This window comes from Capra hircus, unplaced genomic scaffold (assembly GCF_001704415.2).
Source record: "Capra hircus breed San Clemente unplaced genomic scaffold, ASM170441v1, whole genome shotgun sequence".
NCBI classification, from domain to species: domain Eukaryota; kingdom Metazoa; phylum Chordata; class Mammalia; order Artiodactyla; family Bovidae; genus Capra; species Capra hircus.
In genome coordinates this window covers 63,761-78,984 of record NW_017189530.1, presented here as the reverse complement: position 1 = coordinate 78,984, position 15,224 = coordinate 63,761, and the positions used below count along the sequence as shown (strand labels likewise).

At 64.9% G+C, this 15,224-nt stretch overlaps 1 protein-coding gene across 2 annotated transcripts in view; it reads left to right on the top strand.

The window, feature by feature from the left end:
- Window positions 1-1,401: 1,401 nt before the first annotated feature.
- The window catches only part of BCR (BCR, RhoGEF and GTPase activating protein), a gene marked incomplete at its 3' end in the record, with an annotated part of 72,743 nt that continues 58,920 nt past the window's right edge, over window positions 1,402-15,224 (top strand). Inside the window, 1 exon segment of one of the 2 annotated variants that reach the window (XM_018044398.1) lies at window positions 1,402-2,830. In XM_018044398.1, coding sequence (XP_017899887.1) covers window positions 1,510-2,830 — 1,321 coding nt within the window. 2 annotated transcript variants of the gene reach the window in all.

The window sequence follows — 15,224 nt, the reverse complement described above, 5'->3', positions numbered from 1 at the left end:
AAACCGGCTCAGAGAGGAGGGGAAGGGAACTGCCAAGGTCACACAAGCCGCCGGGGGAGAGACCTGAAGCCCAGCCAGGCCGCTCCTTTCCCTCTAGATGAGACGTCAGGGCATCCGCTTTGGGTGGCACCGGAGCTGGAGGGGTGGGCGGCTAAGAGAACCCTCATGAGGTGGGGGCGGGCGTGTGTGTGCTTTCTGGTTCTCCCGTTAACGCCCGGGGAAGCAGGCGCGAGCGGCCCAGGGGCGCCTGGCCTCTAGCCGGGGTCTCCAGCTGACACATCCCATTTCCTTTCGCGCCACCCAGCAGGCTGGTCGGGGTCTTCTCGGCCCTCAGGCCCCCCCGCCCCCACCGCACCCCCGGGGTCCACTCCGCTGTGTGTCTGAGATCTCCGGGCTTCTCCGGCGGACCAAAAGCAGACTCCGTTTCAGTGCCCGCCGGGCCGTGCTGTCCGCCTCCGTCCCCCATCCCTGTGCGCCCAGGGGAGGCCGGGGCCCCCTCGGGGGCAGATGACAGATAAGTTCCGAGTCAGGGCTGCAGGAAGGGAGACGTGTATGCTGAGCGGCCCGGGGCGGGAGACATTCCTATGGACCCTCTCCATGATGCTTCAGCCGTCACGCCGCGACCCCAGCGCCCGGAGGCCCGCTGGCGACCGCCGGGCGACTTGTCCGCTGGGGAGCGCGCTCAGCCAGTGACGCGCGAGGGGCCACCCGGCTGGCCAGGATCCAGGGCACCTGTTCCCGGGAGTGCAGAAGTCGCCGTCTCGGCCTCAGTTTCCCCAGGCGCGGGGACCGCCGGCAGGGCCGCGGCGGGGGTGGTGGTGGGGGCGGCCCCTTTAAGAAGCCCCGCCCGGTTCCCTCAGCCGCGCCGCGGCCCCGCCCTCCACCCCGCCCCTTCCTGCGGCGCTGAACTCGGGCGGCGCGCAAGAGAGCGGCGGGAGCTGGAGGTACGAACGCCGCGCGGGGAGAGGCCTCTTTAAGAGGCCCCCCTACCGCTCCATCAGCCGCGCGAGGCCCCGCCCCCGCCCCGCCCCGCCCCGCCCCTTCCTGCGGCGCAGAGCGCGGGCGGCGCGGGACAGAGCAGCGGGAGCGGGCGGGCTGAGCGCAGCGCGGGGAGCCGGGCGGCGGCGCGGGAGCCCGAGGACGGCGGCGCGCGGGTGGCGGCCATGGGCTAGCGGGCCGGCCGAGCGGAGGCAGCGGCCGCCCCACCCCGCGCGCGCGCGCGCGCGCCGGGAGCCCCGCACACAATAGCGGGCGCGCGGCCCCGCGCCCTTCCCCCGCGCGCGCCCCGCCCCGCGCCCCGCGCCCCGCCCCGCGCGCCGGCCGCCTGGCCGCGGCCTCACCTGCCGCCCGGGAGGGGGCGGGCATTGTTTGCGCGCTGCCGCCCCGCCGTGGGCATGGGGGCCACCCGGCGTCCCGGGCCGGGCCTGGCGAGGCCGCCGCGCCGTCGCTGAAGCCGGCCCCGCTGGCGCGCGCAGCCAGGCGGCGCAGGTGAGGAGCCGCGGCCGCGCCATGGTGGACCCGGTGGGCTTCGCCGAGGCGTGGAAGGCGCAGTTCCCGGACTCGGAGCCGCCGCGCATGGAGCTGCGCTCTGTCGGCGACATCGAGCAGGAGCTGGAGCGCTGCAAGGCCTCCATCCGGCGCCTGGAGCAGGAGGTGAACCAGGAGCGCTTCCGCATGATTTACCTGCAGACTCTGCTGGCCAAGGAGAAGAAGAGCTACGACCGGCAGCGCTGGGGCTTCCGGCGCGCCGCACAGCCCCCCGACGGCGCGGCCGAGCCCCGCGCGCCGCGCGCGCAGCCCGCGCCCGCCGAGGGCGCCGACCTGCCGGCCGCCGACGAGCCCGAGGCCCGGCCCGACGGGGAGGGCTCCCCGGGCAAGGCCAGGCCCGCGGCCGCGCGCAGGCCCGGGCCCGCAGCCGCCGCCGAGCGAGACGACCGCGGGCCCCCCACCAGCGTGGCGGCGCTGCGCTCCAACTTCGAGAGGATCCGCAAGGGCCCCGGCCAGCCGGCGGCGGCGGCGGTGGACGCCGAGAAGCCCTTCTACGTGAACGTCGAGTTCCACCACGAGCGTGGCCTGGTGAAGGTCAACGACAAAGACGTGTCAGACCGCATCAGCTCCCTGGGCAGCCAGGCCATGCAGATGGAGCGCAAGAAGTCGCAGCAGCAGGGCGCCGGGCCGGGCCCCGCAGACACCCCCAGGCCCTCGTATCGCGGGCGCGCCTCCGAGGGCAGCGGCTGCGGTGGCCTCGACGGCGACTATGAGGACGTCGAGCTGAACCCGCGCTTCCTTAAGGACAACCTGATCAACGCCAACGGCAGCGGCAGGCCCCCCTGGCCGCCCCTGGAGTACCAGCCCTACCAGAGCATCTACGTCGGGGGCATGATGGTGGAAGGGGAAGCCAAGGGCTCGCTGCAGCGCAGCCAGAGCACCTCGGAGCAGGAGAAGCGCCTCACCTGGCCGCGGAGGTCCTATTCCCCGCGGAGCTTCGAGGATAGCGGGGGCGGCTACACGCCGGACTGCAGCTCCAACGAGAACCTCACGTCCAGCGAGGAGGACTTCTCCTCCGGCCAGTCCAGCCGCGTGTCCCCGAGCCCCACCACCTTCCGGCCCTTCCGGGACAAGAGCCGCTCGCCCTCGCAGAACTCCCAGCAGTCCTTCGACAGCAGCAGCCCCCCGACGCCCCAGTGCCAGAAGCGGCACCGCCAGGGGCCCGTCGTGGTGTCCGAGGCCACCATCGTGGGCGTCCGCAAGACGGGGCAGATCTGGCCTAGCGATGGGGACAGCTTGTCCAGCAAGCTGCCTCAGGATGGCGCCTTCCACGCAGACGCAGGTAAGTGCCTCTCCCCGTCTGGTGGGCACACCTGAGAGGTCCGGGGTGTAGGGGCAGGTAGGTACTTTGTGGAGTGGTTCTCAAGCGCCAGTGGTGGGCTGGAAGGATTCGCGCCCATTCCCCCAGCTGAGCAAATTCCATCCCTGCTTTCCTCCTGAATGCAGATTCCCAGCGTCTGGAGTGGGATTCAGGTGAGGGGTGGTGCGTCAGGATGGTGGAGGTGGCTCCTTCCTTTGGGTCTGAAGCCTGTGCTCCCTCTTGAGAGTGCTTCCTCGCCGTGGGCCGTGGGTCGAGAGCTTGGACGCCTTGGCCATCTCTGCCCTCCGGGTGGATACTTCACCAGGGACTGATCTACGTCTTGGGCAGTCCCCGCCACCTGCCCTGGAGGGTTCCACGACGCGTCCGGGGAACCCACGGGATGCCAGCTGCTCCCAGGCTGGAGGAGCGTCGGGTTCGCTCTCTGGCTGGCAGCCCCCGTGCAAGTCAGAGCAGGTGAAAAATACAAACCAGGAGGAAGGGAGGCCACCGGAGAGCCCGGGCTGGAAAGCTCTATCCGGGGCTGCAGCAGGGCCACTCCCGTGCTGGTCGGCCCAGTTTGGACAGCGGAGACCTCACTGCTGGGCGTCTCACCCCTGCTCCGTCGTCCCCCTCGCCCACCCATGCTTGTGTTAGGCTCCGAGTCACGGTCCGGCTCCTGGTCCTGAGATTGAACCCGAGGGCCGTGGGTGTAACGTGTGCACGTCTGTGTACACATCTGTGTACAGGTGCCCCGTGGCTCCGGGCTGATGGGACTGTGTTTCGAGAGCTGGGCGCAGTTTGTGATGGCAGCCAGGACAGGGATTTGGGGTGCTTGGGGGTGAGGCGGTTGGGAACCTCTCAGAGTCCTGGTCCCTGCTGAGTCGATGTGGTTTTCCGCTCCACTGACTTTTTCTTTTTCTGCTGATGGAGTCGTGTGTGCTTGGTGAGCTCTCTTGAAGCAAGTGAGGCTATTTTTGGCTCTGTGAAGGGGCCTCTTTGCCATCCGCGCTCCGTCCTGTTTGTTTTGGGCTCACCTCGGTGTTGATTCTGCCCGTGCTGTGTGGCTGGGACCTGTGGCGGGGCCCAGCGTCCATCCCTCAGGCCCCTCGTGTATGGGGGAGCCAGTACTATGGAGAAGACCGCTTTGTAGGCAGGTCAGCTCCTCTGGGCTCTGGATCATTGCCCTGTGGTCGCCGGGCACCAGCCCCGTCTGGCCAGCTGTCGGCCAGGCGAGCCAGCTTGGATTGGCCCTGCGAAAAGGAGAGCTTTTCGCAGAGACCTGTCATCTGAAACTGTTCTCTTGCTGGGGGAGGTGGGAGTTTCCAGCGAGTAGGGCCCCGTTGCGGGGGGGTGTGTTTGGGGGGCTTCCCTGCAGGCTGTCTCCGGAGCTCGCAGCCCCTCGCCTGCCTTCAGCTTCTGCTCTGTGCGTGACGCAGGGTGACGTAGGCTCCCAGCCGAGGAGGTCATCTGACAACTTGGACCATCCCCACCCCTTTGGCGCTTGGTGAATCCTGCTCTGAAAGCCCTCCAGGGTCCCACCTTGTGTCTCCTGCTGGGCTTTGAAGCTCCTGGCAGTTTCAGCTCTGGGAGCCCGCCCAGCCCGCTTCTCCGGGCTCTCTGAGGCGTGTGGCTGGAGGCGAAGGCAGGACTGCTGGGGCCAGGCCATCTGTCTCCTTCCCAACAGTTTGCCCACGTTCCCTAGATGCCCTCGGCCAGGGCCAGTGCCTCTGACGTGGGACAGTGGGGAAGGTCCCAGCATGGACGGAGGGGACCTCACCTCGTTCTCTGCTGCAGAAGCTGCTGTGTCCGGGGGCAGGGAGGGAAGCAGCTGGAATGATGACCGTGCTCTGACACGCGTGTCCCCCGGGAGCTTGGCCTCACTCCCCACCCCGACCCCCATCTGCAGATAAGGATACCGCCAGGAAGTGGCAGAGGCGCCTCTGGGCCCCTTGGGGACGCGGACCCCCGGTCCTTTCTGTTGCCCTTCACACCCCTGAGAAATGGGGCTGGGTAGGTCCTGGGGTCCTTCTGGCTGCAAGCCCCGCTGTGTGCAAGCCCGCCCCCCCCCCCCACTGTGCAAGCTGAGTGGAAGGAGGGAGCATGGTCCTTGCCCCTGCTTGGGAGCTTAAAAAGGCAGCGGGAGACAGGAACGCACCCAGCCCAGGGCAGGGTCAGGAGGATGGGAAGGCGGCTGTGCCCACCCGCGTCCCTTAAATTCCTCTCTGGGAACCTGGCCGCCCCTTCCTGAGAAGGGCCACTCAGCTGGGGCCTCTCCTCCCGAGGCGCCCCCGGCCCACGCGTCCCCCGTAAGCGGGTCTGGGTTTCTCCCTGGGCTCCGGCCGGCGGCTGCTCTGTTTTCCTCTTGTTTCTACTAAGCGGTGAATTTGCCCTTTGGATCCTGGTGACATGTTATCGTCAGAACGATCATGGCTTTGTTGTTCCCTTGGGTTGTTGAGTGGACTGATGACCTGCCTGAGTAACTGTGGGGGAAAAAGGGTCTTGGGCCTGGCCCGGCCTCCACCAGCTTCACAGACCAGACAGAGCCTGTGGGCACCTCCAACTTGAGTCTGACTGCGGCCTCCTTCCCCGGGACGGAGGCAGAGTCCGAGACCATTTAAGTCATCGATCGACAGGCTGGAAGGGGAGTCTCGATGGACCTGTACAAGGATTTTCTGGCTCGGAAAGGATAGCTTTCTGGTTTGGGAACAGAAGGCAGCATTCTGGACCTTTCCCCGAGGAAGGAGCTGAGGTGTAGATTTGTGTGGGTCCAGGGCTCAGCGCCCCTCATCCCTCCCTGTTAGGCTTCAGTGTGCCCTCCCCTCCCTGGCCAGGAGTCCTGGGGTCCAGCCCACCCTCTGGTTTTAGAAGGTTCCAGGTTCACGGCGAATGGACAGGCCTCTTCTCAAGTTGTGGGACAATAGGCCTGAGTTTTGACTGAGTCTGCTTTTTAGATGAAGGCTCAGGAGGTGGTGGAGGATTTATAAACTAGGAGCCCTTTGAGGGTCTGGACCCCGACTGGAATTAGAACTCCTGTGGTTCACGTTGGATTTTTTTTTTTTTCCTTCTTTCTGGAAAAAAAAAAAGCAGTAACTTTAATTAAAATGAGGTTCTTCTGTGACATGGGACAGGTTTTTCTTTATCCTAGAAAACGTTGTTGTTGTCTAGTCTTTAAGTCGTGTCTGACTGTTTCGTGACCCCATGGACTGTAGCCCGCCAGGCTCCTCTGTCATGGGATTCTCCAGGCAAGAATACTGGAGTGGGCTGCCATTGCCTTCTCCAGGGGATCTTCCTGACCCAGGGATGGAACCCACATCTCCTGCCCTGCAGGCAGATTCTTTGCCACTGAGCCAGCTGGGAAGCCCATCCTGGCAAAGTCTGCGCAGCAGAGCCTGACGTGTCTTCTGTTTCTCGGCGTCCAGCTCGGCGGCATTCAGGCTGTTGTGCAGCCGCCACTATCTAGAGCGCCTGTCTTTCTAGCCGGAAGCCGCTCCATTGCGCGGTCACTCGCTGCTCCCGCCAGCCCCTGGCCGCCACCGCGGTGCTCTCAGGCCGTATTCTGTGGCTGTACTGAGCCCTGTGCCTCCTGTGAGTGGAATCGCGGGTGCTTGTCCTTCGGGGTCTCCCTCAGTGGGGTCTTGATGTTGCCGCCAGTGCCCTGGCCCTTCCCGCGCCAGCTCTGGTCCTGATCCATGGGCGTGCCTCTTCAGGGGAATCCCTGGGAGTGACGGCCGCGTCTCCTTGACTTCCACCACCCATGTGTGTTTGCGTCCTGGGGGCAAACTGCCAGGGACTGGGGTCCTTCAGCAGCAGAAATCTATTTCCCTTCGACCCTGGAGTCCGCAAGTCCAGGATGAAGGTGCCAGCGGGTGTGGTTTCCTCGGGGACCTCTCCTTGGCTGGCAGCTGGGCCCCCCTTGATGCCCTTCCACAGGGTGGTCCCTCTGTGCCCGTGGACCCCGATGGCTCTGTGTGTCTCTGAAACCTCTTCTGCTTATAAGGACACGATCCACATTGGCTTAGGGCCCCACCCTGATGACCCTGAGCTTATCACCTCATGAGAAGCCTGCCTCCCGCTTGCTGAGATGCCGCAGGCTCGGCCCTCAGTGAGTTTTGGGGGCGGAGGGACTCAGGCTGGTCCCTATCACTCAGCGAGTCCCTGATCAGACAGCAGGGAGTTGGTGTGTGAGCAGCCTCGCCCCAGGGTTTTAGGAGGAATTCCTGGTGAGGCTGGCACCGTGGGCTGGCTGCGTCTCTTTCCTCATCTAGGAGTTAGGGGTTGGACCCTGGCATTGCTGAAAGATCTTTTCTTTCCATTCTTTTCTTTTTTTTTTCCTTTTTTTGGCCTTGTGGCTTGCAGGATCTTAGTTCCCCAATTAGGGATTGAACCTGGGTGTCCACGGCAGTTTAAAAAAAAAAAAGGGGGGGGGCACCAAGTCTAACCACTGGCCCGCCGGAGAAGTCCCCTGAGTTTTTTCCTGTAAATTGATGAGCACAGCGTTGCAGGCCTTTCTTTTATGCCCGTTTGCAGCTGTGTTTCCTTCTCCGTAGCACCACCTCTCCCCGTTGGGACCCGCAGGAGGGTTTGTTGGGCGTCTGCCCAGTGCCCGGCCCGCCCCCCGGAAAGCCTCTCGTGTCTGCATCCACGGTTTGTGGGAAGGCTGCTCCCGCTGCGCCGCGTCTTTGGGAAGCAGGGCAGCCGGAACCTTGCTGATGTCCTTCCGCGGCCACGTGTCTTCCCTTAGCCGTGCGCTCGCCCGGCTTTCCTGTTAGTCCTGCGTCCGCGTGGCGCGTCCTGCAGACAGAGGCCTGCTGTGGCGTCTGTGCCTCGGGTGCCGCGGTGTCTGGGGGTCCCGGGTGGAGCGCGACCCCACGCCCCCCATCGTCTCTGAGGACCCTGCTTGCCAGGCCCTCCGTGTTCTGACCCCACCGGGCTCACCGCCCCCCGACCCCGCATTTGATAATTGACACTGATTTGGGGGGCCCGACAGCACAGGTACCCCAGCAAGGGAGCTTGTTGGCTTTGAAGGTGACCTCCGAGGCCGTTTCTGCTTCTTCACTGATGCTGGGGCTCCTCTTGCTCAATCCTAAGAGCTTCCCGAATCCCCGGCGTGGATGGGGCGGTGGTTGGTGCCTGGGGTGCGGGCGGGGACCGCGAGGCCCAACCTGGGGAGTGAAAACTTGGCTTTGGAGGAGGCTGTTTCATGTGCCCTCGGAACATTCTTGTATAGCAGCTGGAGTGCGATTGTTACCGTAATTATACGCTGTCCGTCAGGCTGGCTCTGCGGGGGCGTGGGACCCGTACCTCCCCCCAAGATCACGTCGTTGGCTCAGGGGCCTGGCTCCGGGCGCTCTTTCCTTGGCTGGCAAGTGTTGCCCAGCGCATGACAGTGGGTCCCGAGTGAGGGACCCCTCCGCTAGGGTTCGGGGGACCCGATGAGGCACGACAGAAGCAAGGAAAAACACCTGCCGCAAGGTGCCCTGAACCCGGCCGTCCTCCTGGGGCCCCCGGCTCAGACTCCACCGGCAGGCTGGGCAGCAGGCCCGAGAGGACAGGCGCGTTGGGAGGACGCTGCCCGCCCGTCCGCCCCGACCGTCCAGCTGGGGAGGGGGCGTGACGCTGGCCGGCTCCAGGCAGGGCCTGGCTGGGTGGCGGTGACCGAGGCACTCGGCCGTGTGCGCAAGCCGGGTCAGCACACAGCCCGGGGGGTGCCAGGAAGGCCCCGCCTGTGGCCGAGAGACCATGGTGCGCGGACTCTGCAGGGAGCGAGGCACTCTGCCATGTCCCTGCCGCTTCCACGAGGGCCGGGGGCGGGCAGCCCGGGGGTGCTCCCCATGGTGCCTCTGCTGGCGTCAGAAGGGCCTTTGAAGATTCATGTTTATAGGCCTGACATGCTCCCTTTAAAGAATGCTGCCAGGTCGGCTGGTCTGCCGGGGGGTGGGGAGAGAGGTGCTCTGCAGGTGGTGTCTGTGACGCACCCTTGCGTGGAGCAAGGGCAGCCTTCCGGAGCAGACGTCCACCTAGTCCGCGGGAAGAACGCAGACCCTGAAGGCTGGCGACCAGACGTGCCCGAGGCCCGGCGTGTGGCCTGTGGTGCAGGGACTGGGCTCTGTCGGCTGGCAAGGATGCCACCGTCTTGCGGCCTGGGGGGGTTCTGGGTGCCCAGGACAGTGGCCCCCTCTCTGGTCTCACAGAGCTGCCCCCTCAGCAGCTGGCTTCAGTCGATTGAACGCCCCGTGGTGAGCGACTTTCAGGGAGGTACAGGCCTTCTCACCCATTGGGTGCAGCTCCGGGGCCCAGGAGCCTGCGGGCCCTCCGCTTCTCTTACTGTGTCCGTCTGGGCTCAGTGGCGTTCCCAAGTGTGAAAGGTACAGTCTGAGTGTATTTCTCTGCCCTGCGGCCTCAAAGGAAAGCCAACTGCTGTATTTGCTGGGCTGTTCCCTCTGCCCAGGGCACTCGGGGCCAGGCACCCGTGTCATCCGCCCCCCCATTGCCCCTGAGGAGGGGCTGGGGGGTACCCTCAGGCTCCTGGTGGAAGAGATGGGGTGATGTTCGCCCCCTGCCTCCCCAGTGTCACGGGGCAGCTGTGGCTGTGGGTCGGGATGCACTGCTGGGCCAGCCAGGCCCGTGCCCCTGTCGCCCGTCCGCCCCGAGGCGCGGGGTCCCTGAGCCGGGCCTCAGAGCCCTGCCGCTGTCCTCTTGGCAGGAAGCCCCGGAGACCCGACCTGTGAACCGTCTTCGGTGGTGCTCAGCGCGGCGGCTCAGCCTCTGGGCCTAGCGTGTGCGAACAGCCGGATTCGTGTCTGCTCCGATCTTGGAACGGAAAGTGTAGCCCCTTCATGAATGTCCACTGCAGAAAGCTGTGCACTTTCTCCCCTAGGAACACGAAAGGGTGAATGTGTCTGCTTCGGGGGCCTGCCGCGTGGCGGGGCGGGGGGGGTCAGGATCCAGGACCCGCGTGCTTCTGGGCAGCCTCCAGGAGGGCCAGCACCTTGTCGAGGGGGCTGCCTGACAGCCCCCCCTGCCCCGGTCCCCTTCAGCTCTAAAGCAGCCGGGCTATGATGATGCACGTCGGTGCGGATCGCCCTCCTGCGGTCTTTGTCAGCAGCCACAAGGCGCGACTCCCTGTGGCAGAGCCGACTGTTCTGCGGAGGGGCCCGGGAGACCCCGGGGGGGGGTTCCTGGGAGACCCTGGGGAGGGGCCTGTGAGACCCCCAGGGAGGGGCCCGGGAGACCCCAGGGGGGCGCCCGGGAGACCCCCAGGGAGGGGCCCATGAGACCCTGGTGGGGCCCGTGAGACCCCGTGGGGGGGTTCCTGGGAGACCCTGGAGAGGGGCCCGGGAGACCCCCAGGGAGGGACCCATGAGACCCCAGGGGGGCACCCGTGAGACCCTGGGGGGGGTTCTGGGAGACCCCATCCCGGCCCTGCCCGCCACCGCCCGGCTTTTCCCAGCCCGCGGGCCCGTGCGGCTGCTCGTCTCCGCCACGTGTGTGGTGTCGGGTGCAGGAACCCCAGCAGGGAAGCAGGGAGGTCAGCGGGCTGGGACTCCACCACTTGGGAAAGGCGGCCCGTCCCAGGTGCCGGGCTGGAGTGCGGCTCCCCCAGGCAGCGGGCGGGGGCATCCCAGCGGGCTGATGGAGGCAGCAGGAAGGGCGTGGCTGCCAGAGCCCCAGTGCCTCTCCAGTATCCCCGAGAGCGAGCGGGACCTCTGGGAGAAGAGCAGGCCGTGGCTGTTTGTCCACTCTCTTTTTCTCTGTCTCCCCCATCCCTCTCCCGCCTCCCTGGCCCCAGAGCCCTGGGCTCCCGGAGCCCATGAGTGGATCGGAGCCCGTGCTAAGGGAGGAGGGTCACTCTCTGTCCACTGAGTTCTAAGGCGAGCGTGACGGGGCATGACCGTAATAAGACCTTGGACATCACAGGGCTAGACAGGGCTTTCCTGGGGCGCGCACTCTGTCAGTGGGATACACTGATGCCGACGCTGTCCCCACGGGGCCCCGGGTGTGCAGACCAGGTGGGACCAGGGCGTCAGGACCCACGTATGGTCCCTCAGCGGTCCCCTTTGCCGGCTGCTTCCAGGGGGCCTTTCTGAAGGCCGGGCGGGGCTGGGCTTCGGGTGGGGAGGGTCTGCGGGCTCACCTGACGGGGGCCTCCTGTGGGTCAGCAGGGTGGCACGGGACATCTAATTGTCCAAGTCCCGCCTGGCATCCGCAGGTGCATCCAGGCTATAGCTTTTATTCGGAGTGGTGCCGCTGGGCCCGAGGACTCAGCCAAAACCGGGGCTTCAGGCCTGGTGGAGACTGGAGGCTGCCTCTGTTGTCCCGGCTGCCACAGGGACCGCCTCTACAGTAGTTGGGAAAATCACACAGCCGCCCCTGCTTCGTCACTCCCAGCGAGTCCGGTTTCTGAGGTCCTTCTTGTTTGTAATCAGTATCAGTTTCCATGGGTCAGCTGTCCAGGGGTGACTGTCAGCTGGGTCTATCTGCTCAGGGTCTCCCAGAGGGTCGTCCCCTTCTGGGACTGCACGTTGCCTCCCAGCCCAGCTTGTTGGCAGAATCAGTTCCTGGTGGTTTGTAGGGGAACACCCCTGTTTTCTTGCTGTCCATCGGCAGCTCCCGGAGGCCACCCCGTCTTCATAAAGCACTTTCTGCACAGATGTCTGATCTCCTCCGAGCCAGCCTGGCGTTCTGGAGGTCTCCTTGAGACATCTCTTGTGCAGCCCGAGAACTGTCCACCTGTGGAATCCGCGAGCCGTGGCTCTGGGTCTTGAACGGTTGCTGTGTGGAAGGGGGAATGGGTTTCTTTAGGGTCATAGCTGGGAGGCTGATCTGTTATAAATTGCTGGAAGCTTCAGGGAAACAGGGCTTCCCTGGTGGCTTAGCTGGTAAAGAATCTGCCTGCAGTGTGGGAGACCTGGGTTGGATCCCGGGGTTGGGAAGATCCTCTGGAGAAGGGAAAGGCTACCCACTCCAGTGTTCTGGCCTGGAGAATCCCGTGGACCGTATGTATAGTCCACGGGGTTGCAAAGAGTCGGACTGGACTGGGCGCCCTTCACTGTCACTTTTCAGGGAAGCAAGTGTTAAGGGAAGTTTTCTTTTCTTCCCCACTTTACATGGCTCTGCTCAGGCAGCAGGATGCTGCTGGGGTTGTCGGGTCCAGTGCCTCTGAGGACTCAAAGAGTGTGTGGAGGTTGTGTAGTTGTGTAGGCCGTGTGGTCCTGTAGGCCAGGTCGGAGAAGGTGTGTGCCCCAAGGCCACCTCTGGGAGTCGGGCAGCGAGGTGTGACAGGCTCGGGGCGGAAAGAGAGGGCGAGAGGCCCCCTTGCTGGCGGGCCACCTCCCACTGCGGTGTGTCCAGGTCCTGGCCGCCGATGCCAAATAAGATGACGGTGCCGCGTGTGGGTGTCCCTCCTCCGTGCTCAGGAGCCCTTGTCAGCTTTCCTCACAGAACCCGTGAGGCAGGTAGGGTTGGTCCTCCTGTCCCTGGAAGGCCTGCGCCCCCCAGAGTGTCGCAGGGGTGGGGAGTGGTCGCCAGCAGCTCCTGTCTCCCCCACCCCCCGAATCTTCCTGCTTCTTTCCCCTGGAGCCAGGCTGCCTCTGGGTTCACAGCGGTTGAAGTGGGGCGACCGGAATGTGATTCTGTGCTGACAATGTCGTGTGTGCTTGAAATTTCCCCTAATAAAAAGTTAAGAAAATAGTCACTTACCGATCACAGTTAGGAGAGAATCCCTTCACCTCGAGAGAGCAGGATGTTGGAATCCTGAATCTTTCTCAAGCTCCAAATATGTGTGAGTCAAGTCTTACTCATCTGTTCCTTGGTAGCAGAGGTTCTGGGAAAGCCGAGCTGCACTTGAGCCATGCCGTCCACCATCCCCCCTCCATCCGTCCGTCCACCATCCACCCATCCATGCACCGACTGTTCATCCCTCCATCCACCCTCCGTCCCTCCATCCCTTCGTGATTCAGCCACCTGGCTATCTGTTCATCTGAGGTTTATGTAATGCTGCTGGAGTCCAAGCTCTGTGCTTAGGCCTCGACACAGTCCTTGACCCCAGGGAGCCCACAGGGGCATCAGGTTAGCTCAGGGAAGCTTGCATAGAGGAGGATGGCCCCCCTGGCTGGGTCTTGAATGGACCCCACAGAGGAGGAGCGTGTCAGGCCTCTGTGGAGGCTGAGGATGTTCCAGGTGGAGTGGGGCGGCCTGGCTCTCTGCAGTGGGGGTCGGGACAGCTGGAGTGGGGCTTTGGTGACGAGGCGGGGAGGTCTGGTGTGGCCCCTGCCCCCAGCCAGAGAAAGCCCTGGCAATGCCTGAATGGAGGATGGGCCACTGTGGGTTCCGGGGCCCCTTCCGCACAGAACTCCTCCCTGCTGGGTGGCTGCCGGCCTGGCTCGGCCTGAGCAGGTGGCCTCCTGGCGCTGACCTTTGCTCCGGCTTCTTGACTCAAGGACCCCTGTTGGCAAGCAGCTGTCTGGATGGGGTGGTGTCCCGCCTGTAGGACAGACACGCCGCACGTCGGCCTGGATGGACTTCGGTACTTTCCTTGGTTCTTCCAGGCCCTGGTGGAGCGGCTGTCCACAGGTCTGTGACAGAGACAGCAGAGACAGGGCAGAGACAGACAAGGGCAGAGACAGCAGCCCTTGCTCTCCAGGCCCCTTCCCTGCCGGGGCCAAGTCCGTGCGGCGTGTGTCCGCGTGGTGTGTGGGTCTGTGGCTGCGTGAAGCCCGGGCCGCGACGTCAGCACCCCGCCTGCCCCAGGGTGCGTGGCCGCTTAGGACCGTGGGAGAGTCACGGGGCTCGTCTGTGGAGCTGTGGTGACATGCGCGCTACCTGAACTTGACCATCTTTAGATTTCTGAGCGGGCGACGCGGGGGCATCGGGCATTCCGTGTTGAGCCATCGACTCCGCCGTCCGCCTCCAGAACTTTGCATCTTCCCGCACGGAAGCTCTGGCCTCACTGAACACCAGCGCCCGCCACCCTGTGACCCGGCCTGGCCCCTTCCAGGGTCTGCTTCTGACTCCTCCAGGGACCTCTTGTAGGTGGAACCCTTTGTTTATTCATTTTTGCTGGTGGCTCAGCTGCTAAGTCGTGTTCAGCTCTCAACGACCCTGTGGACTGTGCCCCTCACTCGTTTCTATTGCAGCGTAATTTCCATTTAGGGCCTCCCCTGGTGGCTCAGCTGGTAAAGAATCCGCCTGCAATGCAGGAGACCTGGGTTCGATCCCTGGCTTGGGGCGATCCCCTGGAGAAGGGCACGGCTACCCACTCGCGTCTTCTTGCCAGGGGAATCCCCGTGGACAGAGGAGCCTGGCAGGCTGCAGTCTGTGAGGCGGCAGGAGTCTGACGTGACTTGGTGACTAAACAGCAACGCGGTTGACATTTAACACTGTTCATTTTTAGCTGCAGTGTTAACGGGTTGGTAACAGGTATATATTGCGTAGAGGTCACTGCAGTCAAGTCACCTTAATCTTCTCTCCACGCATACTTAGCGTATGTTTGTTTTCGCCTTTTTGGTTTCCGACCAGTTCGTCTCATCCCGTCCCGGGCAGGCCCTGCCCTTCTGCTCTGCCCGCTCTCCCGAGACCCTTGCGTCCCGCCCGGTCCCCACGTCGCACTTATGTGGCCTTCCTGGGTCCACCGACTGAGGGGACTGGCGTCCAGCGTGCTCTCACCCCACAGCCTCGTCCCGCAGCCCCCAGTAATCCCCCCGACCCCCGCCCCACCCTCAGCCCAGGCACAGCTCGTCTGCCTGCTCTCTTGTGTGGACTGGCCTTTTCTGGACCGTTCGCACGAGTGAGGCCTGCGGTTCTGTGGCTCCGGGTGGATGCGGCCCCGCTTCCTGGCCAGGGGTGAGGGTGAGGAGCTGCTCCTTGTCGCGCGTCCCCAGCTCCTCCCCGAGCCGGGGCCCTGCTCCCTGGTTTGGGGGCCGCTCCCCGCCGGGGACCAGGCAGCAAGCCCCTTTCCTGGCCCCCGTCCTCCATGACGGGACCCCCTGCTGTCCTATCCCCTTAAGGCAGCGGGGGGCGGGCGTGTGAGAGGCTGGACCCTGTGGCCTCCACAAGGGGCCCGGGCCCTGCAGTGCCCCCGCCCCCCGTGAGTCCGGCCGCCGGGCCCCTTTGTCGCTGGGGCTGCTGGAATAGCCAGCCCCAGGAGGAGAGTCCCCAGCGGAGCCTGGGCCGGGCTGGGGGCCGACCGTGGTCAGGTTTGGCAGATGCTCGGCCGGGCAGGCTGAAGACGGATCCCCTGCCGCCCGTGGCCCTCGGCCTGGACGGCTGACCCGTGTGTCTGGGAGCCGCTGTGGCGTTTGGCGCTTGTCGGGACGCCCGCTGTCCGGGGTCCGGCTTCCAGAAGCCGGCCGGGGCTGTGGCCGTGGGTGTCCCAGGC